This window comes from Xenopus tropicalis, chromosome 2, assembly GCF_000004195.4.
Source record: "Xenopus tropicalis strain Nigerian chromosome 2, UCB_Xtro_10.0, whole genome shotgun sequence".
In the NCBI taxonomy this organism is placed as follows: Eukaryota; Metazoa; Chordata; class Amphibia; order Anura; family Pipidae; genus Xenopus; species Xenopus tropicalis.
The window spans coordinates 149,830,194-149,857,522 of NC_030678.2; the positions used below are offsets into that span (position 1 = coordinate 149,830,194).

At 42.5% G+C, this 27,329-nt stretch overlaps 1 protein-coding gene across 2 annotated transcripts; it reads left to right on the forward strand.

The window, feature by feature from the left end:
• Positions 1-118: 118 nt before the first annotated feature.
• On the forward strand, positions 119-27,236 carry fam124a (family with sequence similarity 124 member A). Of its 2 annotated transcripts, XM_012956748.3 has the most exons (4): positions 119-320; positions 8,222-8,253; positions 16,650-17,386; positions 25,193-26,463. In XM_012956748.3, the coding sequence occupies exons 1-4, from the start codon at positions 265-267 to the stop codon at positions 25,931-25,933; spliced, it is 1,566 nt and encodes a 521-aa protein (XP_012812202.1). In that variant the 5' UTR covers positions 119-264; the 3' UTR covers positions 25,934-26,463. The 2 variants fall into 2 exon arrangements, with proteins under 2 accessions (XP_012812202.1, NP_001004978.1); NM_001004978.1 differs by lacking the exon at positions 8,222-8,253 and having other exon boundaries at positions 183-320; positions 25,193-27,236.
• The last annotated feature ends 93 nt before the right edge of the window (positions 27,237-27,329 follow it).

Here is a 27,329-nt window from a genome sequence, read left to right on the forward strand (position 1 = left end):
CTGTTGCTGCTGATGATAATGAGAGGGGATGGAGCGACAGGCGCTTTCATTCAGTGCCTGACACAAAGGGCGGGGGCGGGGCAGCCGGGGAGCCGGAGACAAACCATTGCAGGGCGGGGGGGGGAGAGGGATACAGGGTCAGAAGGCGGAGAGAAGGAGGACACAGAGAGGTGGGAAAGTGTCGGGGTATCCAGGAGTTGCCGGGCAGGGAATAACAGGACTGAGGGCAGAGCTGTACTGTGAGATGGGGCCCTGAGCTCCGCTATGGACAAGAAAGAAGGAGAGGATGATTGGGAGGACTCGGGAGCAGAAACAGGGGGGTAGGTACAGAGAGCTGCACGGATTCTTTCCTGTACAAACTCCCTCTGTTTGCCTTCCACTTACTCTGATCTGTTTGTCTTTCCTATGTGTGTATCATCACTCTCATATGTGTGTGTATCATCACTCTCATATGTGTGTGTATCATCACTCTCATGTGTGTGTTCCACATGTGCCGCACTCTCATATGTGTGTGTGTTCCACATGTGCCGCACTCTCATATGTGTGTGTGTGTTCCACATGTGCCGCACTCTCATATGTGTGTGTGTTCCACATGTGCCGCACTCTCCTATGTGTGTGTGTTCCACATGTGCCGCACTCTCATATGTGTGTGTGTTCCACATGTGCCGCACTCTCATGTGTGTGTGTGTTCCACATGTGCCGCACTCTCATATGTGTGTGTTCCACATGTGCCACACTCTCCTATGTGTGTGTGTTCCACATGTGCCGCACTCTCCTATGTGTGTGTGTTCCACATGTGCCGCACTCTCCTGTGTGTGTGTTCCACATGTGCTGCACTCTCATGTGTGTGTGTGTTCCACATGTGCCGCACTCTCGTGTGTGTGTGTTTCACATGTGCTGCACTCTCATATGTGTGTGTTCCACATGTGCCGCACTCTCATATGTGTGTGTGTTCCACATGTGCCGCACTCTCCTGTGTGTGTGTGTTTCACATGTGCTGCACTCTCATATGTGTGTGTTCCACATGTGCCGCACTCTCATATGTGTGTGTTCCACATGTTCTGCACTCTCATATGTGTGTGTGTTCCACATGTTCTGCCCTCTCATGTGTGTGTTCCACATGTGCCGCACTCTCATATGTGTTAGTGTGTGTTCCACATGTGCTGCATTCTCTTAGGGCTCTGGCACACGGGAAGATTAGTCGCCCGCAACAAATCTCCCTGTTCGCGGGCGACTAATCTCCCCGAGTTGCCATCACCTGCCATACCACCGGCGAAAATGTAAGTCGCCGGTGGGATGGCACACGCAGCGGCGCGATTTCGGGAAATCGCCGAAAAAGCCTCGCGAGGCAACTTCGGTGATTTGTCAAAATCGCGCTGCCGCGTGTGCCATCCCACCGGCAACTTACATTTTCGCCGGTGGGATGGCAGGTGATGGCAACTCGGGGAGATTAGTCGTCCGCAAACAGGGAGTTTTGTCGCGGGCGACTAATCTCCCCGTGTGCCAGAGCCCTTATGTGTGTGTGTGTTCCACATGTTCTGCTGTCTCATACATGTGTGTGTTCCACATGTTCTGCCCTCTCATATGTGTGTGTGTTCCACATGTTCTGCACTCTCATATGTGTGTGTGTTCCACATGTTCTGCTGTCTCATACATGTGTGTGTTCCACATGTTCTGCCCTCTCATATGTGTGTGTGTTCCACATGTTCTGCCCTCTCATATGTGTATGTTCCACATGTGTTGCACTCTCACGTGTGTGTTCCACATGTGTTGTACTCTCATATGTGTTAGTGTGTGTTTGTGTGTCTGTTCCACATGTTCTGCACTCTCATATGTGTGTGTTCCACATGTACTGTACTCTCATATGTGTGTGTGTTCCACATGTACTACACTCTCATATGTGTGTGTGTTCCACATGTACTACACTCTCATATGTGTGTGTGTTCCACATGTACTACACTCTCATATGTGTGTGTTCCACATGTACTACACTCTCATATGTGTGTGTGTTCCACATGTGCTGCACTCTCATATGTGTTAGTGTGTGTGTGTGTGTTCCACATGTCCTGCACTCTCTTATGTGTGTGTGTGCTCCACATATTCTGTACTCTCATGTATGTTAATGTGTGTGTATGTGTTCCTCATGTGCTGCACTCGTGTGTGTTTCACCTGTGTTGTTCTGTGATTTGTGTGTTTTCTATGCTCTGTGTTTTCTTCACGTGTTGATCTGTGATATGCGTATATGTTTTTACAGCAGTGTGATGTGAATGTTACATTTTTCATGTGCTGGGATATGTGTACTGGACGGTAATAGATGTGCGTTGCATTTGTGGGAGTATGATGTGTATTTCACACATCTCGTGCTCTGTAATGTGTGTTCAACTATGATCCACCTTTCTATTTTGTGTTTCCTGTGTATTCCACATGCTGTGTTACACTGTGCTGATGTGTGTTTTGTTCAGGTGCTGCTCTGTGGGACGTGTATTTCACATTGTATTCTATACGCAGATCATTGCGTGTGTGCGTGCGTTGTACTTACGCAGCAGTGCAGTATAAACACAGTATTTTTCCACACAGTTGTTGTGTCAGTTACACTATCTGTGAGTCCCGTGATAGTTGTGCAGATACAGGGTTTGATAGTGACCCTCCTTTACTAGTTTAGCTACATACTTGCGCTAAAGGTGCCCACTCTTGCCCAAATCAGCAGCCTATTGGCCCTTGGTGGAGCCCTAAAAATCTTCCCAACCATTATCAGATTGCAGCAAGTTTGCATGTTGTGCTAAATGACATTCATTCATTTTGGAGTGGCCAGACCCACACACACACACACGATGATCAGTCAGTCCTGCAGTGCCCAGGGCAGAGCTGAATTAGGGAGTCCAATTAGGGGAAACTACCCTTGGCTAGGAAATGAATGGGGCAGCTGTTTTAGATACAGTAGGTAGGTAGGGCGGGAGGATGGTAGGGTGTCGTGGCGTCAGCAACATATGCTATTCGTTACCCAATTTGCAGTCCATTAGTTGAAGTACAAATTCCAGCAGCAAAAGGAAGTGTCCTATTGTATATCATTAATGGGGGCCACTTCACACTACTGCTAAATACGGCCCTGCCCCAGGATGCATCACTACCATGTGTTATATAATGTCCATTCAACTGTTTTAGCTGAGTTACCCATGGCAACCAATCTGTTCATAGCTTTGATCAGGCTACTTCTACAACTGCACTGGTAAAAATTAGCACTTGTTACTATGTCCACCCCCTGTGTTGTGCTATGTAAGCCCCAGTTAGCAGGAGCCCCATGTACTCCCTGTATTGGTCAGTATTAGCGTGCAGTTTAAATGTTTGATGTGCACACCTTTCTGTTGGACAGTGCTGCAGAATATGTTGGCACTTTATAAATTCATGAGAAAAAAAGAGGGGACATATATTGTAGAAACAAGAATGTGCTTTAAAAAGTTGTGCTTCAGATTGATTTATTGAAAATTTCCCCATATTCCCTACTAGTACCACCCATCTGTCCCACGTCCAGCTGCCTTCTTTTTCCAGGGTGTCCAGGAAGACCGGTGGCACTCTTCACACTGCTCCGTAGGATAGGAACCAATCAGCAGCTAGGCTGACCTGATAGGGAACTGAAGTCTGTCTTGACTTATGTGCATGCAGGGCTGTGATTGGCTGCTCCCCTACTGTGCTTCTGGCAGGGACCAACCCCTCATTTGAAACACTGACAGTGACCATAGCAGGTCTATAGGGAGCTCCAATAAAGGGGCCATTTTTAGCCCAGAGTGGAACCGACACCTTATATTATTCATTACTGCCAACACGATTGGGGGGGTCACTTATGCTATAAGTCTCCTTTAATATCCAAGGGCAATTTGGGGGTGCTAAGTAGTGATGGAGGAAATTTTTTACCAGATTTCAACGCAAAAAAACGCCCATAGACACCAATGCATTTTGCTAATTTTTGTGTTTTATGGGACAGATTGACTTATTACTAGTGCTACCAATACAATGTAAGCTTCTTTACCAAAATAAAAATCAAAACATAAAATCATTTTCTATTGGCATTAGATTTAATGTGTCCTGAAACACATGCAGAGTAGATGAAAGAATGAGCCCTTGATCTCCATGGGGAAAAACACTACCAAAAATACAAAATGGCACCAGGGTTGCCCATCTGCATTAATAATGAGAACTGTGTGATGTTGTCACTGCGCTCTGCACAGTATGTCACAGTATAAGGCAGCCACCATAACACAATAGGGGAAATTTATAAAAAATCATGAACATTGTGCCAAAAAAAAAAAACACTGACAATTTCAAATAATTCTGAATTCATATTTTCTGCATTTTCAAGATTTATCAACTGAAAAAAATCTAAAAAGTGTAAAAACATAATAAAATTATTTTCAACATTCAGCGATTTTTATAAACTGTCAAATTTAAGAAAAAACAGTGGAACAATACAATTTTTGTTTAGCACAATCAAGTTTTTCTTATCTGTGTGTTTTGGGAAACAGTGCTAGTGATCAAGAAAAAAAATTGACCAAGGTTAATTATGAATTTATATTTTCCAGCGATCAGGTTCTCCCCCATGTGTTTAGTTTAAGGCTCTGAGATGCAAGAAAATAAAAGCACTATGGTTTTGTTTGCTATAACTGGTAATGGCGGTGGATAAAATATTGTGCTATATTGCCGTTCTGCCAAAATTCTACATTTAGTTTTTGTACAATTTACACCCAGTAGTAAGAGTTGGACCCCCTGACTCTATTAGCTAGTAGCTGAACTTGGCTTTCCCCTGTGTCTGGCTTACTCATACTGGGAGTGCTGACCTCAGACCATCTGGTACAACTCATTGAAGGTCTAGACAAATCAGGAACCATTCCTGCAGAATAAACTCTCTTATTTAATCTTTGTGACATGTGGTGGTGCAACGTGTTAATGAACTTTGCACAAAAAAAGAACACATTTACATTTAAATAAGTACAAATGAGTTCCATTGGAACAACGGGAAGGAACAGTCCAGCTGGAATGGATTCCATGAATGGGTATTTTGTAGGGGCCCAAACATGCGGGGCCAAAATGCCAAAAATCACTATTCATTGTCTTCTATGCCTGTTGCCTGAAACACTTATTCATGCCGTCAACAGAAGGTTCTTGCCTGAAATCATTCACTGATACATGTTCTGGTCGGAATGCCCCATGCTTCTAGCCTGTAATTCCAGGACTGCCCAACCATGGACACAGCTGACTTGTGACAAGTGAATCCTATGATAATGGCATTATTGACATGGCTTTATTGTCTGCTGGTGCACTAGAAGCAGGGCTATCTTTGGGGGTACAGCCGGGTACTGCAGTCAGAGATCCTTAGGCCAAGGAGACAAAAAAAAGGGCAATTTCTAGACTGCAAAGAGCCAGACTTGTTGGAGGGTAGTTGTTGGATTGTGGGCAGGCTTTTGGCGGAATGTGGTGTGATTGGGCACATTGAGGGGGTTGAGTTAATTTTTGCAAATGCTGCCTTAAGGCAGGCCATTATTCTGCAACAATGATTCATTTATATGTTAAATCCCTTTTTTTCTGAATTCATTGGGAAAATGACTTCATGCCGCCACAAGGCCATTAACCCGGTGAGACTGGCAGGGACACTATAGGCCCAGAATAGGGTCAGAATAATGAGAGAATCCTAGAAACGAGTCAGCTGGAGAAGGAGTACAAATTAGTCTGTTAGTTTCTTTGCGAGGGAAGATTCCGGAATACTCATGGTAAATGTATTATCCGCACGGGAATGATCTCACTCTGGTAGGGATACTCTGTTACTCCTCTCCGAGGCTTTGTGTCTCATGTCTTCCCATCGTAGCGCTGGAAAGTCATTTAGAGATGGTTGCAAAATGCCTAAGATAATACAGTTTTACAGTGGCTGGAAAACAAATATCATTGTACAGATTGGTATAGTGCAAAGACAAGTCAGTTGCAAAGACAAGTTTGCTTGACATTGGTGGCTACAGTGCAGATGCTGCACCAGGACTGCATAGAGTTCCTGTAAATGTCTATAAACCCTGTGGCTCTCACCATCCTATTCGGTATTAGTGGATACTGGTGGTTATGCTAGCTGAAATACTGCATTATGTGCATGAATTTGATGTAGTTAGTTCTGGCACTAGCTCATTAAAAAAAAATATATATATTATTTCCCCCAACAAGAGTGCAGACTCTATTAGACCGCACCTCTGGTTGGGGAAGCAATTTCAGGGTGTTAGCTGCCCTTTAAAGGGGTAGTTCACCTTTAACGTAACTTTTAAGGTTGCCATACACGCTAAGATCTGCTCGCCCTGGGCTTAGAATGAGAGACAGGAATATGAGAGGAAATGATATAAAGATAAGTAATAAAAAGTAATAAAACTGTAGCCTCACAGAACAATTATTTTTGGCTGCTGGGGTCTACAGAGCAAATAAACATATCTGCACTCATGGACATGCTCTCGTCTGACCTCTGATCACTGTATGTTATACAAAAGGATTAGTACTGGGCGGACTGCCCTTTTAATGATACCATACCTTGTTTAACTAAAGTGCTGCTTTCTAATACAAAACCCGTAAATGAGAACCTGCTGTAGTATAATCTGTTTATAGAGGCTTGTAGGAAGATCTGCTTTGCATCTGGGAGACTTGGTACTTCTCAGACTTATTTGAAATAACATGCCATTTGCGGAAATTATTCAAGGGGAACAAGATACAAGTATTAAGCCGTCCATGTCAAACAAGGGAGCACAAATAAATATCAGACTTTCCGCTCTCTGTTTATAGTTGTATCTATAAATTAGAATGGAATTAAAGCTCTGTTATCCATTAGCAACCTATTGGCAGACTGAGAACACTTATAGGTGCTATCAGCTCTGATTCGCTCTACTAACGTGTCTTATGTCAACTGCCATGGAGCCTCACTAAAGGGGGAATGAATGGCTTGATATAAATATGCATCCAAACTGTAGTGCGTGCTTTTCGCAAATAAGTCTTATTTTTTTCCTATAGTTTTTGAAATATAAGTGGTTTATTAGTGTGATTCTTTAGTGTTTTCATCTGTTAAACACTCATGCTGGGTGTCAGTAGTGCATTGCAAATTGCTGACTCATAATGGAATCAGCCAATTAGAGCAGGTGAAGTTTGTCAGCAACTCACAGCATGAATGCTTTGGTTGCAAAGTTAGGTTGAAGTTCTTAGAAAACAATTGTTGCATATATAAACATGTGCAGAATGACAAAATTATATCCCTTGAATTTAGTAAGAGATGATAAAGACCCATCCCATACTTCTTGTCATCCTCTCAGCAATAATGCTGGGAAACCCTGGAGCTACCGCCACCTCCTGACCAGGTGGAAGCCCAGGGATCACTCTGTGCCCTGCATCAACAGTCACGTCACACTTGTGGCTATAGAATAGGGCACAAAACACTGGAAATGCCACTGGGCAGGCATTGAAAATATTTGGTGCAACTGCGCCAGATTGGCATCAAACCTCATGTGCAGTTGTATCCATTTTGGCAAGTTGAATGCAACTGCAGTAGGTGCAGTGCAATTGTATCAAGAGAATAGTCTGTGTCCACAATGACACTGGAATTCTGGGAAAAACCAGTGCATTGAGGGAAAAAAGCATGGTGATTTCACTCAAAATTTCAAAAAGCTGTATGGCAATATCTGGCATGGCTCCTGTGTATTATGTCACTTTGAAGATTCCTATTGGCAATATAACAAAAGTTGCACTGCTTGCACCAGTGTGACATTAACTGTCCCCTGATTATCTCAGCAGTTAGTTGTTATTAGGCAGTATTTTAATGATTGTGCTACAGCACATTGTCAGTAGATCACTGAGAAATGAAAAAATTATCACTATTTATGTATGTTAGATTTATACCTTGGCAGAAATAACCAAATATGAAATTCTTTCTGTTGTTTGTCTGCAGTTGGTGAAACCAGTTTTACCCTGTCCCTTCCATGCACTTTAAGATGGGCCCACTTGGAGCAGGTTCCCAGCCTGTGCATGAGCAAAGTGCACCCTACGTAACAGTGACTGGATCTGCATTTTGGCCATTCAGTGACCCTGAGCCCAATATACTGTATATTTCTAGTGTTGTAGGATACATTATGCTTGATGCTTACATTTGATAAGGTTTTTGCCTGCATGCAATATACCTGGGTCATTCTCATGTAGCCTTGTGTTTGCATTGCAGGTCAGACTACAGTCGCTTGTCCTCTACAAGTAGTAAGTATACTAAAGTGCTACCATGCCTTCATAGAAACTATACAGATAAACATGCAGTCAGTTGGGTTTGGTGTGTGGGGTAGTTACCCAAATAATAGAAATGAATGTATGGGATCTCTTACCAGAAACCTTATCCAGAAAGGTCTAAATTACTGGAAAGCCATCTCCCATAGAGTCCATTTTAAGCAGATAATATTAATCTTTAAAACATTCCTTTTATCTCTGTAATAATTAAACAGTACGTGTACTTGATGGTAACAAAGCTGCATGTATCCAAATTGGTGACAAAACAATCCTATTGGGTTTATATATTGTTTAAACATTTTTGTTTTTTTTAGCAGATCCTTTATCTGGAAAACCCCAGGTCCCAAGCATTCTGAGTAATAGATCCCATACCTATACTTAAATAAATAAGAGATACAAAGTAATGATGCACAAGTTGACAAAAAGTCAGCTCACAACCAATCCTAACCTGCCCTCTCTCAACCCAAACTGAAGCTGATCCAGTGAGTTGCCATCACTTAAATACCTGCACCCAACCCCTTTGATGTCACAGAAGGGGGTGAGCGGGGGCACTGCTGCCAAGAGGTGAGTTGAGAAACACGCCACAGGTGGCAGCCCCCCCAGTAGTTACCGGGGGCAGCAAAAAGCCATTCATTAAACCAGAAATTTAATTCTTGTAGATTGCAATTGCACTCTCTGCAATAATGATGCCCCCCCCCCCCCAGACCCCCTGTGTAGCAGAAAAAGTAAGTGAGGGGGGGTGGCATCACAGAAGGCTCATGTCACAGAATCCCCCCTTGGGGACGGGGCACGCCAGATATGAGTATATAATTAAATAATGGCATGAGAAGGAAGAGGGCACACTGAAGTTACAGGTGGGCAGAGTCCATGTCCCCATCCACCTATGAACCACTAAAAACTGTTGCAGCCCACACAACACTAATACAGAGTGTGCTGAGAACAAGTTTGGTTGCTGAATTAATTCAAAAAGTATTGTCCCATAATGCTTAGGAGCCCTGTGTGAATATGCTGGGCTGGCTCAACTGCCCAGTATTTGCCAAATATAACTAGGGACTTGGAGACTAAGAGAGTTGGGGCCATTGCTGGGGACTTTAGGTCGACATTACAATGATGGCGGCTGCTTAACTTTTTGGTGTTCCTTAAAGGACAATGGGGATGTTCTCCTGTAAGTGTGACATGCATGCCAACAAGTCCAACCTGACCAGAGTGTTACAAAGGAATTCTGCATTACGCTGCAAAGCACAGACAGCAAATAACATAAGGTGGCTTATTAATGGAATAATTAGCTAATTATGCCCATCTCATTTCTGTCTTGGAACATGTAACTGCTGCCATAGATGACATGAGTAACTGCAGAAGGATTGGAAAATGCGTGAGGCTTGTATATGTTGTATAATTAGATATACACTGACTTTTCCCAGTGGCACATGTAGGAGAAAGCTTTCTATTCTTCTCTTGGTTGGTAAGTAACGGGCTGCAAAGATCCTGTTTTTATTACAGTTACAGGCGTCAGAATGATATAGTCTTCTTTTGTTTGTGCCCTGTTAAACCTGAATAGGATTGATGAAGTGACGTGATGCTCGGAGCTTACAGTCCCCATTTAGTGACCCCTGCTGCCGTGCTGACGGCTGTGCTTTATACAGTGGGAGTTACACTCATGCACTCAGGTTCCGCTCTGAATTATTTGTCAGGCATAAAGAAATGCTGCTGTTCTGCAAATTGCTGTCAGCAAAGACTAAAGTACTTGCAGGCAGGCAAGTTACACATTGATTTTTCCATCCTATCCAAAGAGCACATTCAGCTCGGCAGATAGAGTGTCATCTCTAGGTGGATAGTCTGGGTACCCTCATTATATGTTGGAAGGAATCTTTACCCTTTATTAGACTTGTAGGAAAGAAGTATTTGTGGGTAATCTCCAGTTCTTCGGATCTTTAGTCCACTTAATGCACAAGGGAGGGAGGTGTAACAAAAACAACATCTTTGCAACACAGAATAGAAGAAGTTCTCCTATGCATGTGCCAATGGGAAATCAGTAAGGGTCATTTATGACAGCAAGTACAGTTGTGGTCCTGCAAATTCATCCAGGATGTGGAATCCTTATAGCAGGATCTGGGTGGCTAAGTGACAGATGAGATTTAATGGTGATAAATGTAAGGTTATGCACCTGGGATGTAAAAATTTGCAGCCACTTATACCCTTAATGTGACTCCATTAGGAAAATCCATAATGGAGAAGGACCTTGGGGTATTAAATAGGGTATAGATTCCTGGGAAGGGGAAGTAAGGCCCCATCTAGAATGTGCCGTGCAGTTTTGGTCTCCAGTGCCCAAACATTAAATAGAGTCCAAAAAAGTCAAATAGACAGGATCAGTTCAGTTGATGCCTGAGACCTTCTGCAGAGGGAGTTTGCACAAGAATACCCAATTGCAGGCTGGCACCAATCTGGACCAAGTAGTTGTTGACACCCAAAGAAGGGTAACTAAGCTGGAAAAGAGTATAGAATGTCTCAAGTTGGGGTTGTTTGACCACCTGGTCAGGAGTTGGTGGTATCTCCAAAAATTGGGTGCAGATGCCTCTTGCATGCCCAACATGAAAATTACTCCAGATGGACTTCCACACACTTGCATCAGGTACAGCACAATTGCATCATGCACAACACCCCCTTGTGACTGCAATAGTGCTGCAATTCTGGGGGGAAAAAAACATTGTTATTGCATTCTGAACTGCACTTTGCTCATTGCACTTGTGGCAATATCTAGTAATACAGAAAATAGTGGTCTCACACATTTACATTTGCAGTTACCCATCCACTTATGGCAGTTACATGTTACAAGGCTGCAGTTAGCTTGGCACAATGGGTTGAGGAACACCAGCAAGTTGCCATAACTATAGTGCTGACCAATGGTCCCCAGCAGTGATTCCCTCCCCCCATGGCATTGCTGTACCCAAAGCAACAGGGGCGCCTCTGCCATGAGGTGAGTTGAGATACTTGCCTCAGGCGTCAGCGTCCTTTAAGTTGCCAGGGGCAGAAAAAAATTCTTCTGGTAACTTTTTAAGAGCCGAAATTCTGATTTTTAAATCAGAATTTTGGCTTTTCTAGTACAGAGAGCACCATTGCTTCCTTGCATTGCATTTGATTATGCAGTTGAGCAGCTTTAAAAATGCTATTTTCAGGTTTTTTTTTATTAAAAGCTCACCACCTGGATTTTTGTGGATTTTTAAAATTAAATAGCATTTCAGCTTTATTTTATTCATGGGCCCCTTTGTTGCCTGTGTTTGCCAATTGACACTGGTTATACAACTGAACTTTATTTCTTCTGACCATTAATATGGTAAAAATGCAACAGAATTACTCCTTTCAATAAATGGGCCCATCACTAGTAACTGTTACAACGTAGGTATGCATGTACCTAATTGGCAATGTGTAGGCTAATGTTGTTTAACTACAACTCACAGCCTCGTACAGACAGCTGGGTGTCGTAGGTTAGCAGATTCTGGTGTATCATCAGCAATATCATCTGAGTTATCATGAACTCTTCTATACCCATAAATAAAACATTCATGTTTGCAGTGCAATAGGGAAATTAACCCAAGAGCTCATAGAAAGGAAGGGCTATTAATTGAAATGTTGCCTTTCTTTGTAGAATATCACATGTGAATTTGGGTTGTATTGTTAGATTGTCTAGATATTTAACTGTTTGCTGCTATTTCCCTCAGATGGGGGCAGTCGCTGTGCCTAGGGATATAGCAGCACATTTAGCCAGTGTTAGTCCATCATGTACAGATAAGAGCTGCTGTTCCATTACTGCGGAACTGAATCACTTTCCCATGGGTACTGGAATGGAAACATCTTTTTCTTACTAAAGCTTTGGTATATACAGTAGCCTTCCTATGATAAATATTAGCTTAATGTAGATAAGTTCATTGAAGCCAAGCGAGTGAATCTTCACGTGTATGGGGGCCTTAATTCTGCGAAAAAAATTATTTAAGCAGTAATTAAACCCAATAGTATTATTTTGGCTCCAATAAGCATTAATTATATCTTAGTTGGGATCAAGTACAAGGTACTGTTTTATTATTACAGAGAAAAAGGAAATCATTTTTAAAAATGTGAAATATTTAATTAAAATGGAGTCTATGGGAGATGACCTTTCCGTAATTTGGAACTTTCTGGATAAGGGGTCCGATACCTGTACAATATATTTATTCAGATTTAAGGCAAAACCAAGCTGTATTACTAGAAATAGTCTTCAAATGTTGGCAACTACACACTTGAAGTGGAACCCTATAAATGTAATATTTGTCTACAGTATTTAGCAGGAGTATCTGGTATTTCAGAGTGTTAAACAGACCAACATCCATGAATGTAAATCAGGAATTATTAACCTTTGCATGAGGCCCAGAAATGAGGCTTCATAGTTCATGATTTCCTGAATGGTAAAATGGCCTCCTATAATAATAGTCTCTAAAATAAGGTACAGTGTTTGGGTTGTGAAGACAATTCTATAGTTAAATTTGGGTGCCCTGGAGGGGATCTAAACCCTAAAAATGAATTGGTGTAAACTTACTGAGAATGTTTCCCTGAGCACTTTTGCAATGTACATTCATTTTCAATTTTTAGTGGTTTCTGATATGTTTTCAGCTTAGGCCTGTGGCTCAACTGAGAACCAGCAACCTGTTAGTTAACTGGATCCAGGTAGTGTATGGAAAATACAAGTATGGGACTCATTATCTGGAAACCCATTATTCAAAAAGTTCCAAATTACAGAAAGGCCATCTCCCTTAGACTACATTTTAAGGGAAATAAGTCACATTATTAAAATATATTTCCTTTTTCTCTGTAATAATAAAACAGTACCTTGTACTTGATCCCAACTAACATATAATTAATCCTTATTGGAGACAAAACAATCCTATTGGGGTTATTTAATGTTTAAATTATTTTTTAGCAGACTTAAGGTATGGAGATCCAAATTATGGAAAAATCCCTTATCCGGAAAACCCCAGGTGCAGCATCCTGGATAAGAGTTCCAATACCTGCACATAGACGGTTAGTGTCACTGACATACTTGGAGGGTTATTTATAAACACTGGACAAATTTGGACCTGGGCTGTAACTCATGGCAACCAATCAGATGATTGCTTTCAGTGTTTAACCTGCAGCTGCCTGGAAAAATCTAATCACTGATTGTTTGCTATGGGTTACTGCCAAGGTGCAAATTTGCCCAGTGTCTTTAAAGACATCTGCTAAGCTGAAGCCTGTCTAGCAGCATTAAACTACTGTATCTAAAAATGCTAATATCTTAGAAACCACTAAAAATAAAAGTCTCAGGTAGGTATTTAACTGTTACACACCAGCAAGAAAACATTTGCCATGTTCTCCCATGGGAGAAGAAAATGTGTCTATCTTCTTCCTACTATTGCTACGATGTTGCTGTATTAAATAACAAATCTGTTGGTAGCTTGGAAACGTTTTATTACCCCAAAGTCTAAAGTTGTCCTCACTCAAATCCTATTGGCCAATTTGCTTGTTTGTACCCATATTCCCCCAGCATTGCTTTGTAAATCCAAAATTGAGTTCATGTGTGTGACTGTATTGACTTAAATCTGCTCATTCACTCATAAGTTCCTATGACAGCATCTTACCATTGGTGTAAGTTCTTAAAGGTATGTTCACTTACAGACAATAGTCTGAATATGAACAGCCCCTGGCAGAAAAATCATTTTTGTAAATTATTTAAAATGTTTAGTTTTAAAGCTACAGCCCAGGACCAGCGCTGCTAAAACTCTTACCAATCTGCTCTCTCTCTGTAGGGGATTTCCCAGACCAGGACTTGTCAGGCATTCAAATAAAAAATGTTCACACTAAACAGGTTCTTTGCATGCCTTCCCTCTCTTGCTTCACTTGCATATCTTTGATACAATTGGCTGGCAAGATTCAGCCTATCGAATCAATGAAATGCAAATGATGCAGGAGAAGGAAGGCATATGCAGTAAGCAGATCAGTGGCAACTTCCTGTTTGGGCAGGATGCAGGTTGGTGTGGGCGATCCCTTCCAAAGAGAGAGCAGATCAGTAAGAGTTTTTGCAGCCCTGATCCTGTAGCTTCAAAACAAAACATTCTAAATAATAAAGATGAATTACAAAAATGTTTTCTTCAAATTCAGACACCATGTTCATTTTCTGTCAATCAATAAAACCTTTTCCTTCATTCTGTATTATGGCTAATTACAATTTCTAGCACTGCTAGACAAATAGATATAACCAAGTTCATATGATTTGCACTGGAGCCATGTAATAAATAGATGAATGTTGTGCATATGAATGACGCATCTCTAGGTACCCTGTATCCTAATGCCACGGCACACCCTACATGGAGACATGAATACTTTGTATTTGATGCTTTAGACACACAGTGAGCAATGGGAAGTCACTTAATCGCAGGTGTAGGAGTGAAACCCAGAGCGTTGGCTGGGATTTTCTGAAGTGGACAGTACTCTTCTTGACAAGCTGATTAGCTATGCCGCTCTTTTATTTGCCTTGGTTTTTCACTTAATGCCAAGCTCAACAAAGGCAGATTTTCCCGGCGGCATCCGAAACCCGAGCTCCTAATGATTGCTTTGTGCAGTCCTCTGGTGGTCCCCCCGAGCTGTTTATTTTGCCATTTAGCCACGATGACACAATGGGTGAATAGTGATTCCGCGGGTGCATCTCACAAAGCCCTGCTTCTTAGCCAGGCAGCGGAATACCTTACGGACAAGGACAGAGCTCACATTGTGACTGATGTCTGCGTTCTACATCTTAGTCCTGTCTGGGGATAACTGCAAAGATATAACTGATTCAGGGGCTGCTATGTCTGTAGCTTCCCATTATCCTGTGTATATTATTCTATTAGTGTCGGATTTGTTGTGGCATTCTAATGATTATGTTCTATCTTTCCTACAATATGTACTTGTGTTCGTTTGTAAGGGAGAATGGCCTGTGGATTAAGACAACTATAGATATCTTTCTTGCATAGTGTTTTGGGCTCAAGGTTAGTGACATGTGCTGTGTTTAAAAGGGCTAGGGGTTATTTATTAAAGGGGAACTCCACCCAACAGACAACTTAAAAAGTAAACATAATTTCATCACCTTTGCAATATACATCAATTGAACAATATGCAGTCTTTTCATGATTTTTAATGTAATAATATGGTTCCTTAAACCTGGCCCCTGTTCCCCTGCTGATCTGGCTGACTACTTTGAGACTCAAAAGAATGTAACAGTAGTTGACTGTCCGTAGCCTGCCTTCAGCCTGCATCCTCCCAATCCCACAATTCCCTGTGCACATGATGTCAATAAGGAAAGCAACATCAGTGCAATGCATTGTGGGTTATGTAGTTCCTGCATGCTGTCTGTAAGCTGTGGAGAAGTTGTTATAATTTGTAACTTCAATCTTTTAGTCCCTCCTCCCCTACCAGGATTTTAAATGATGCAGAAAGTAGGATGCACCAAGTTCAGGATTTAGCCAAGATTCGTCATTCGTCAAGATTTTTCACTGCATGTGCAAATTTGGACTCAGTTCGGTATTCAGACAAATATTTCTCAAAGGATTCTGGGTTCAGCCAGATCCTAAAATAGTTGATTCAGTGCATCCCTAGCAGAAAGAGCTGTTTTGCTGCTGGATTTCAGCATAGAAAACAATATTCATACTTTATGAGGAACAGATTACAGTGATAGGTACAATAGGGGTTTCTGCGGTGTGTGTGGCTCTTTATCAAATTTTGGTTTGGAAGCTGGAGTTCCCCTTTAAGATCCTGGCAAAAGTGCAAGAGCACTAATGTGGAGCAAGATCGTACTTCTACGCACAAAGAGCACTTCTGCCCAGGGTCTGGCTGCTTCTGCACATCGGGCAGACTAAAAAATCTGGTGTGAGTTGCAGACAGCAGCGTTGGTAGGCACAGGCCATGCCTGTTTTGGATACTCTTCAGCTAAGCCAGTATGGAAACTTCCACAAACCCAAATAAGCAAGTAAATAAGGCAACCTGGAAACATAATTCTATGCAACATTATTTTTCTGTAAACTTAATGTAGAACCTAATGTAGAACTTACACTTTTCACCTGCAGTACCTCTTTTCACCACTATTTTCAGTAAGTTCCTTCTCTACAGCGCCACCATATGTGGATAAGCTGAAAATACAACATAAAATATATGTAAGGCCATAAATTTGGAATTAAATATCGCTCAGAAATATATCCAATGGTTTTAAATCTGGAAGAGACATATATGTTGGTTTTCTTTTTTATGTGAGTTTTTTTTTTTTTTCTTCATAATATGCTCAATATTTTATTGGTATTTGGATCAGAAACTTCTTTCTGCGGTTATTTTAACAGGTGAACTGTCGGTAGAAGACATCCAAGACCCATTCCTTGTAAGCATCCACATCATCGCTGACCCTGGAGAATCCAAGTGTCTTCAAGAAGCAATTGATCGACTCTTAGTCTGGATTCACCCCGATCTGCAGCTATTCTGTGTTTCAGAGAGAAGGGTATTAAAGAAAAAGAAGCCCTCCAAGAGCTTTGCCTCCCATCCAGCCCTTGCCATTATACTCTTTCTGCAGGAGGACTATGGGGAAGAGCAGATCCTACACCTACACAAGTGCTTTCAGAAACCACCATGGCAGTTCCACCATACTGAGCGTGTCCATGGAAAGTTCCTTCCCTACATGCCTTGCAACCAGGACTTCTTCACCCTGGCAAACGGCACCCCGCTGTGGGCCATCAGACAGGTGCACTATGGGAAGGAAATAATCCGCTTTACCATCTACTGCAGTTACGAGAACTTTGCCGACATGATGAAAATGTATGAGCTGATCATAAAGAAAAGAGTGTGGAGGAAAAAAACTGATTTTTGCGTCTTTCCAGTTTATTCAAATATGGATTTTGACATTGAGTTTTCCCTGAAAAGACTTGTGAAAGGACAAAAGCCGGTGCCCTTGGAATCCTCGCTGCTTGAATTCCGAGTCAGAGACTTTGGCCAGCTGATCCCTCTTTTGCCCAACCAGTGTAGCCCCATCAGTGAAGGCCGATGGAAGACGGAAGATCATGACGGAAATAAAATACTATTACAGGTAAATGTATCTAGATAAACATGCTCCATGCATAGTTATATTGTGAACCCCAGTGCTAGGCCATGCTTATGCTTTTGCTCATAAGAACCGGATCTAAGCTGGTAAAGCAAAATGACCAGATTAGACCAGCTTTACACAACAGGCTGTTTCCCAGGTGTACCACTCCTTTACACCAAACATAACTAAGAACATTTATTTGGAAATATTCATGTCCAAGAACAATCAAAATGAATGAACAAAATACTCTGTTTATAAGGAAGGGATAATCCCTGTCTTTAAAGTAAATTATGAAGGCAGTTAGCACACAGACTCCTCCTTACTTTTATATATTTGCCTATATGAAATAAAAATGGAAGCTAGTTGTTTCAGTAAATGTCAGCAGACCTTTAGTTTGTCCATTAGGGTTCCAGCTACTTTAATTACAATGTTTCTACAGAATTAAATCTTCTCCCACAGAATATTTTTATTGCTAAACTACGCAGTTACCCATAGCAACCAATGAGGAGTTAACTTTGATCGGTGTAAAGTGAGAAAATAAAGAGATACACCCATTGTTAAGTGTATGGAGAAAGCAGTATAGCAACTTTAGTTTTGGATTCTTATATATTGCCTACCCTACCAATCACAACCCATTCATGGCCTTCACAGTAACAGTTTACTCCTTTCTCCCTCGTCTTTGTGTTCCCATCTTAAGGTAGCCATACAGGGAGTGATAAAAGCTGCTAATTCCATTCTTTCAGACCGAGTCGCCAGGTTATTGGCCCGTATATGAGGCCCTTCAACAGGCCTGTCTGACTGATATCTGGCCAAAAATCGGGCAGGTTTAATAATCCTGTAAAGGCAAGGACTGCGTTGGCTTGTTGATGTGATCCTAGCCTAACAACCTGTCTTTAACGTTGCAGTGATCCGAACCTTAAGGTGGGCACATACAGGCAAAATCCACTCATTTTGGCAACCTTGACAGACAAGCGAATCTTTAAATGTATGGCCATCTGTGCTACCAGGCCAGTCTGCCCTTTCCCTTTTGTAGCCCCAGCTTGTTATTTTGGTTTCCTAGAGCAGTGACAGTGTGGGACATGCTATTGCCATTTGTTTCACGGGTACTGATTTAGAAGGCTATGGGGAGATGAAGATCTTATAAGGGGCTTCACACGTCTCCCTCCAGGGACAGGCTACGCGGCATTATGACTCATTTACTGGCCGGCAGACATGTGAGTAAATATAATGTTTTTTTCATCCCCTTTAATTACGACAATGGCCGAACCAACTGGGAGCTGCCTGTGGGCAGAGCCAAGAAGCAAGCCTCCGCACTCATCATTTCCTGAAAGTGCACTACGTTACCCTAATAAAAAGGATGAGGTTTCTCTTTTGGCCACAGTTCTGGGACTACTAAATTCTCATTAACTGCCTCCCCTGTGCCTATAATGGGGGAACTGCTTACTGATTTATTTCCTACCTCCTTAGATGGAAACGACTTAATCATTTGTTCTACACCCCCTTAGCTGTACAGTGGGACTAGCTGTGAGTTCCAGTTCAGACGGTGGGCTACAATTTTATTGTTACTTTTTATTCTTTATCTTTATATTCAGTCCCTCTCCTATTTATATTCCAGTCTCTCATTCAAACCACTGCCTAGTTGCTAAGGTAAACAAGACCCTAGTGAACAGCTAAAATTCCAAACTGTAGTGATGCTAACTGGAAAACCATAAAAAATGAAAACCAATTGCAAATTGTTTCAGAATATCAATGTCTGTTATACTACAAGTTAATTTAAAAGGTAAACAATACAGCTCCCTGGCAATTCTAAAGCTTTAAGCCAGAAGGCACAGGAGCCTACCCAGCATAGTTGTATGTAGTGTAGTTAGCTCCAGGGAGGAGCCAGCTATGCTGTACAGAGTTAGGTACAGTTTATGGTGCTGTTGGGTCAGTATGGACATCCCTTGGAGGCACTTGGCTGCATTATAGAGTATTATACTGTAGTACTGTCCTTATGCCACTCATCTGCCGTTGTGTGCAGAACTGGCATAGCAAGACCTGTACGTAGAATTATCAGGGTTTCACCAATGAAATACAGTTACCATTGGGATGACATTCTCCTGTGACCCAACTTTTACATTTTTAGAATCTAAGACATTTTTTATGGCACTTTCCAGTAAGCTTTTTTGACTCCATGACTGATAAAGTGGTGTGAGTATAGGGGCAGTTAGCATATGGCCAACAAGTATACGTTCTTCCCTTTATAGAAGTCACAAGGATCAATTAGTTAGAACAGAGCAGTCCCATTGTAGCCCTCTGCTAGTCATGTGGGAGGCAAAAATAAATAGGAAGCAAAAGCAAAACCCAAGACCACATCTGTTCACGGGGAGTCACTGCAGCACATTGCTCTTATATTGCCTTAAACCAACCTAATTGTGCACCTAAAGGTAAGTTACCATAATGCAATAACAATACCAATGTAGTTTCTTTTCTATCTGGTTACTATTCCTGTTTCTGATTGGTTACTATGGGTTCCTGCTAAAAATACAGACCATTGAATTTAGATAAATCAGGTTCTAGGAAAAGGAACCATTAGTAAAATTCATATTTATTAAAGACTTTTTCCTTATCACTGATCTGCCCCAGCTAAAGGCATCCCTGACTGTTGGGGACCGTGCCCCTGTGGGTAATGATTAGTGCCCAGCATCTCCTTGAATCCAGCCCTGATATTAAATGTTCTGGAGTGACTGTAGGGGGAGTATCTGCCGGGGGCCTTCCTTTCTGCATTCTGTAACCAACTCTTACACTCACCCTTCCTATTTCTCCTCTATCCAGCCACAGACCAATGCAGCACCTTTTCATACCCTACATTTATAGCAGAAACAGGCTATAGTGTATACAGCATTTTACCATCTGCTCTTTATAATCCTTATACAGGTTATATACTATACCTGCTATCCCACAGCCACAGTCCCTTCCCAGAGGCTATTATCCCCCCACTGCTACTATAGGCACCATCTCTCCCTACTATACCTGCTATCCCACAGCCCCAGTCCTTTCCCAGAGGCTATTATCCCCCCACTGCTACTATAGGCACCATCTCCCCCTACTATACCTGCTATCCCACAGCCACAGTCCTTTCCCAGAGGCTATTATCCCACTGTTACTATAGGCACCATCTCTCCCTACTATACCTGCTATCCCACAGCCACAGTCCCTTCCCAGAGGCTATTATCCCCCACTGCTACTATAGGCACCATCTCTCCCTACTATACCTGCTATCCCACAGCCACAGTCCCTTCCCAGAGGCTATTATCCCCCCACTGCTACTATAGGCACCATCTCTCCCTACTATACCTGCTATCCCACAGCCACAGTCCCTTCCCAGAGGCTATTATCCCAACTGCTACTATAGGCACCATCTCTCCCTACTATACCTGCTATGCCACAGCCACAGTCCCTTCCCAGAGGCTATTATCCCCCCATGCTACTATAGGCACCATCTCTCCCTACTATACCTGCTATCCCACAGCCACTGTCCCTTCCCAGAGGCTATTATCCCACTGCTACTATAGGCACCATCTCTCCCTACTATACCTGCTATCCCACAGCCACAGTCCCTTCCCAGAGGCTATTATCCCCCCATGCTACTATAGGCACCATCTCTCCCTACTATACCTGCTATCCCACAGCCACTGTCCCTTCCCAGAGGCTATTATCCCCCCACTGCTACTATAGGCACCATCTCTCCCTACTATACCTGCTATGCCACAGCCACAGTCCCTTCCCAGAGGCTATTATCCCCCCATGCTACTATAGGCACCATCTCTCCCTACTATACCTGCTATGCCACAGCCACAGTCCCTTCCCAGAGGCTATTATCCCCCCATGCTACTATAGGCACCATCTCTCCCTACTATACCTGCTATCCCACAGCCACAGTCCCTTCCCAGAGGCTATTATCCCCCCACTGCTACTATAGGCACCATCTCTCCCTACTATACCTGCTATGCCACAGCCACAGTCCCTTCCCAGAGGCTATTATCCCCCCATGCTACTATAGGCACCATCTCTCCCTACTATACCTGCTATCCCACAGCCACTGTCCCTTCCCAGAGGCTATTATCCCACTGCTACTATAGGCAGCATCTCTCCCTACTATACCTGCTATCCCACAGCCACAGTCCCTTCCCAGAGGCTATTATCCCCCCACTGCTACTATAGGCACCATCTCTCCCTACTACACCCTACAATATAAGTATATATATATAAAAGTATATATATGTATATATATATACTGGGGTTACTTCAGTTGTATTAAAATTTGCTGCACCCAACCCAGCTGAAGGACAGTAGAAATTCAGATTATGGGCCTCGTGTAAGGGATGTACGTTGATGGGGATATCAGGGGACAGGAGGGCAGGAAGGATACAATGGCTGGTTGAACAACATCTAAAAAGCCCAGCAATACAATGTATTCATTCCACAGAAGCTGGGTTAGATGATCCACCCACCTGGTATTTGTATCACTGCAGAAAATGCTTTAGTCACACAAATCCCTTTCATGTCCCTGTGTTCTGGGAGCTGCTATAGATATTACTGTCCGGCTCCGCAGGCTACTTGGAATCTGCTGAATATATTCAGAAAATTGGAGAAAAATGTATTCCTTTCAGCCATAAGATTCCATCCGGCGAGTAAGTTAATAAGCAGAAGGGAGGGGGCTTTGCATCTTTTTCTGACTGTTTGCACCAAAGGCCAATTGAACTTCTAAGGAATGTGTAGCCACGTGTTCCACTGGTGCCCAAGAGATTGGCCGCAGGATAGCCAGGTAGGTAGGCCTGACTTGAAACTTTATCTCTAAGGGGAGTCATGGGATCCCCATTATTTGAGGGCTATGGAACATGCAGGTTTGCCCACTTTCTACATTACTACATTGGGCAGTTTTACAAGCAGCTCTTGCCTGCACCAGTTTTTGGGTTAAACACCTTGCTAGTGATGTTCAAAATGGCATGTGTGCCAATGTCCTAAAAGCCAACTAGGCAAAGCCAGGCACAATGGCACCTAAGACACAAACCCCCCCCTTTCCCGTCTGACAACGCTCCCTGCTCTCTACCACTCAGGAAAAAAACCCCACTGCTCTGCTACTTGTAACCCACCTGCTTGCCTCGCTCGTCTCTTTGCAACTAAGAACTGAGAGCATGGCCCAAGTTAGAGACATGTACCCAAGGTCCCAGCACCCCCACCATTGTGCCTATGACGCGTGCCTATTCTGCCTACCCCTGGTAGATAGAAAGATAAACATTTCCATAGGGTTATCCTAAATTGTCCTGTTTCAAGATCTGTGGCTAATCTCTAGCCCTGATGTACATTGGTAGAACTACAGCAGCCCTCTGGCAGTGCATTTTCCCCATATCTATTAAGTGTACAGTGTGCCAGTGTCTATGGTCTGTCCAAAAGGGACACAGGCAAGGAGCTGTTTTGTTAGAAAATGTCACTGTATGTTCAACTTTTTAAAAGGTGTTCATTTTTTAATATTTTTCAATTATTTGACTTGGCCTTTTCAGCTTGCATTTTATAATGCAGTCTGGTTGTTGTGGATCACTAACCCCAGCAACCAAAATTATTGGTCTGTGAGGATGCAATTTTATGGTCATTGTTGCTTGTTATTACTTAGCTTTCTATTCAGACCCACCAATTCATCTTCTAGTGTGCCATTTAAACCACTGCCTGGTTGCCAAGGTAAATTGGACCCTAGCAACCAGATTTCTGCTGAAGTTCCAAACCAGACAGCTGCTCAACCAAAATCTCCTCCTTCCTGAGCCCCCATCTGCATGTCTTAATTCTTTCCATCCTGTAACTGCCTCTGAAGTATCCCAGCTTCTCTTGTCATCTCCGCTCACAACTTTCTTGACCCTATGCCTTCTCTGCCTAAACACTGTGCTACTGAGCTTACACTCCAGCTCTTACTCTCATCTTCACATCAAGAATCTTTCACTGTCTCTGTATTGCCAAAATCCATCCCTTTCATTCAGCTGTAATAGGTAGGATGCATTCGAGCGCTTATAGCACCACCTATTGGAAGTCAAGTGTTAGTGCAGCCATTGTTTCAGTGTAATGTTTAAACAGTGAATAATATATCCCCTATTGTAAAATATAAGGATATATATATAAAATACCAAGAAGCTCCATGACCATATAAGTACTTTTATGCAGGTCATGATACTCCAAGGTGACTGCTAATATCCTAATATTTTACAACAGGGAACATTATTTATCATAATACACAAGTTTCCAGCTCTGTTACCCGCAATAGCAATGACTGCAGCTTGAGGCAGAGAACAAGAGGCAAAAGAAGGCTGTCCAATTGGAGGCCTGACCCCCAGTCTGCTTTAGGGCTCCACAGACTTTACTATATGACATCATCATATAATATAATTTGGCCCTTAAACATGCTATAGTACAAATAATCTTGTGATGACAATGATGGCTGCATTGGCTGGTTTTTTATAGAACAGTAACACAAAAAAAATGTAAGTGTATCAAAGTAATGAATATATAATGCACTGTTGCCATGCACTGGTAAAAGCAGTGTATTACTACTTTAGAAACCCTACTATAATTTATATATAAACAAAGCTGCTCTGTAGCCATGGGGGCAGCCATTCAAATTGGAAAAAGGAGAAAAAGCACAGGTTACATAGATTCCCATTGAATTCTAAAGAGCTTATCTGTTATCTGCTTATGGAACCTGTGCCTTTTCTCCCTTTTCCAGCTTGAATGCCTCCCCTGTGAATACATAGTAGATTTGCTTATATAAGCTATAGTAGGGTTTCTAAAGTAACACACAGCTTTTACCAGTGCAGAGCAGTACATTATATTTTAATTACGTTAAAACACTTTAATTTTTTGGTGATACTGTTCTTTTAAGAATATTATACCCCCAGAATGAATATTTAACCAACAGTTTATATTATGTTAAGTGATCTATTAAATAATCTTTTCATCCTGGAATATATATATATATATATCGGTACATATTGCCCTTTTACATCCTTTCCCTTGAGCCACCATTTAGTGATGGGCTGTGTGCTCCCTCAGAGATCAGCTGACAGGAAATAATGCAACTCTAACTGTAACAGGAAGTAGTGTGGAAGCAAAAGGCAGAATTTTGTTCATTAATTGGCTGATGGGGCCTAGCATGTATGTGTGCCTTGGCTTGTTTGTGTTTCTATTTAGGATTACCCAATAGCACATACTGCTTAAAAAAAGTATACTTTTATGAAAATGGTTTATTTAGATGAAGCAGGGTTTTACATATGAGCTGGTTTATGCCATTTTTATGGAGACCTACATTGTTTGGGGGTATAGTTTTCCTTTAAAAAGAGCAACTGAGCCTTCAATAAATGCCTAATGCAGCATAACATTTCTTCTCTAGCTCACTATAATCTTGGATTTTGCTGGGGAGTTGGCCCAATGTTTGGGGACTTCCAGGCACGCTGAGCATGCTGGGAGGTATTTTTCACCTTTAGTGATCATAGCATTTACAAATGAGCCCACAGTGTGTTTCTTCCAGAACTCATTCTGTATAAAGATTAAGGAGGAGCCGGTGGTTTGATTAGGTATTTTATGTCCTGGGACAATCAAGCTTTTCTGTGTGTTTCCGCATACAGTGTCTTACAGTCATTTCTCCAGATCCTCTTGAACCACAACTCCTAGATCCCATCTGTTACCAAAGGCTGTCAGTGGATGTTGGCAGTTGTAGTTCAGCAGCTTCTGGAGAGCTTCTTGACTACTGATCCTTACTATAGCATATTTGTGCTTTGTCTACAGCAAGCGCAGTGTCTGGCCAGAAAGACGGCCTGGAAGCATCAGAACTACGCATCAAGGACCGCAGCAATGACCCAGCCACTCAGCATCGCTCCACGCAGCCGGAAACTAAAATATGGCAAACACAAAGCCCGTGCCAGCCATGGCCAGGTTCAGCACTTTGGTGGCTCTCAGACTGACTTCCCTATGGGGCAGGTGGACACGTTCAGAAGTTTAAAGTTTCCCAGTGAAGCCGCGCAGGCCTTTCAGCGCAGCAAGTCTCTATATTGTCTGCCCACCATGAGCACTTTCCCATCCTGCCATTCTTTCCCAATGAGTGAGCCACATCCCTGTTTCGGGCTGGACACGTATGAAACACCAGCATGGAGGATCAGCCCCAAGATCAACATTGATGACCTTGAAGGGGTTGAGGAGACGGATGTGGACACGGGGATGAAGCTCTCCAGTTCAGATCTGTCAGTGGTGTCTGCTTATTCCCCTCTGAATGGCCCCTGCAGTGACTTAGAAGCCTCTCTCCCTTCTGAGGGAGCTCTGGCCCAGAGCGATACAGTACCCGGCAGGCAGAACCACTCTTCTGATTCATTACATTCCGTATCTGACATCTCCTCCAGCCCCTGCCCTGTATTCCCCAGTACTCCAGCACAGTCCCAGAAGCATATCCTCAGCCATTACCATCAGTTGTCAGAAATCACAAGCCATCTCTCAGAGACTCTGAACATTGAAGAAGAAGAGTTTTACATCTGAGCCTGATATTCCAAGAACATTACTATAAATACTCACTTCTTTGTGGCAGATTCTAAGGTTGATTGATAGCAAAAGCATAAATCCATAGCCCTGTCCTTGAGCGCCATTGCCTGTGGTACTAACCTGCACAGATAGAAGTCTCACAAGCAATATAAGCACAATACCAGCCTTGTACATTCCCACACTGCATTTATAACCTGGCTTATTGTGCTGTCACAGGGCCTTGCATTGCTCACAGACAGCGCAGCTGACATTCGTGCGGTTACTTGAAAACATGAAAAATGTAGTATATCTGTAATTCTGTAAATTATTTAGAGTTTCCTTAGAACCCAGGGAGGTCTTTGGCTGCTGGTTGTAGTTCAGCCACAGAAGTAGGTTGGGGCATCTCTCCTATAAAATAAGCTGCTAATGAGAATCGAATAATGCCGGATGGGTGCCCTAGCGCACACAACGATGGTGCCTTATAATATGTTTGTAATCTGGCAGACTAATCCGAGGCAAATAATAATAAAAATAATATAGCTGCTTCATTGTTGTCTGGAGCATTTTTATATTAACCCATTTGATGTCCGCACCAATGGCAGTGCACTTTTTGGCAGTGGAAGGGTTTAAGACACTGTTAGCTTTGGGCTAGATAAAATATAAAGTGTGTCGGTGCTATAGTTATAGCAGCCCTCTCATTATTACAGGTACTGTGTATATACTACAGAATGCCTGGAAACTGCCTGCTGCCACACGGAGCAGATTCTCAGCCTGCATATGTGCCGGCCAAGACTCATCCCCTAATCAAAATGCATACTTGTGAGTTTCTGCACCAAAATTCGCTCCATGTACCTGCACAGGAGGCACAGGAAAAAGCCTGACGCCAGCGTAGGGGCTAATTCTTGATCTGCATTTATCTGTAGGCAGAGAGTCTGCCCTGTGTGGCATTAGCCTAAGGGCAGTGGCCCACGGGGAAATTATGCACACACTGTTGATCTTGGCTACAGTGAATGACTAATCTCAGCGAAATGCCATTGCACCGGTAGTGAATTGCTGGTGAAAAGCAATATTTGTCGCTTCTTTTACTGAAGTCATGCAGTGTTTCCTGCAGGAGGTATTTCAGGGAGATTAACTAATGTTATGTTGTATCAAGGAACATCATTAACATATACAGGTATAGGACCCATTATCCAGGACCTAGGGTATTCTGGATAAGGTGTCTTTTGGCTCTCCATACATTAAATCTACTAAAAAATCCATAAAACATTAAATAAACCCAATATGATTGTTTTGCATCCAATAAAGATTAATTCAGTGTAAAGGAGCGTGGCTGTCTGAACTAATTGGAAACAGCATAAATCTGCTCATAACATACAGTGTATATAACATATATCTGCTCATAACATACGGTATA

Bases quoted from the DNA above. Each gene is read 5' to 3' on its own strand.
- fam124a (XM_012956748.3), top strand. From the start codon at position 265: ATGGACAAGAAAGAAGGAGAGGATGATTGGGAGGACTCGGGAGCAGAA. The intron at 321-8,221 runs GTAGGTACAGAG...TTTGCATTGCAG, and splicing joins TCGGGAGCAGAAACAGGGGG to GTCAGACTACAGTCGCTTGT. The intron at 8,254-16,649 runs GTAAGTATACTA...TTATTTTAACAG, and splicing joins TCGCTTGTCCTCTACAAGTA to GTGAACTGTCGGTAGAAGAC.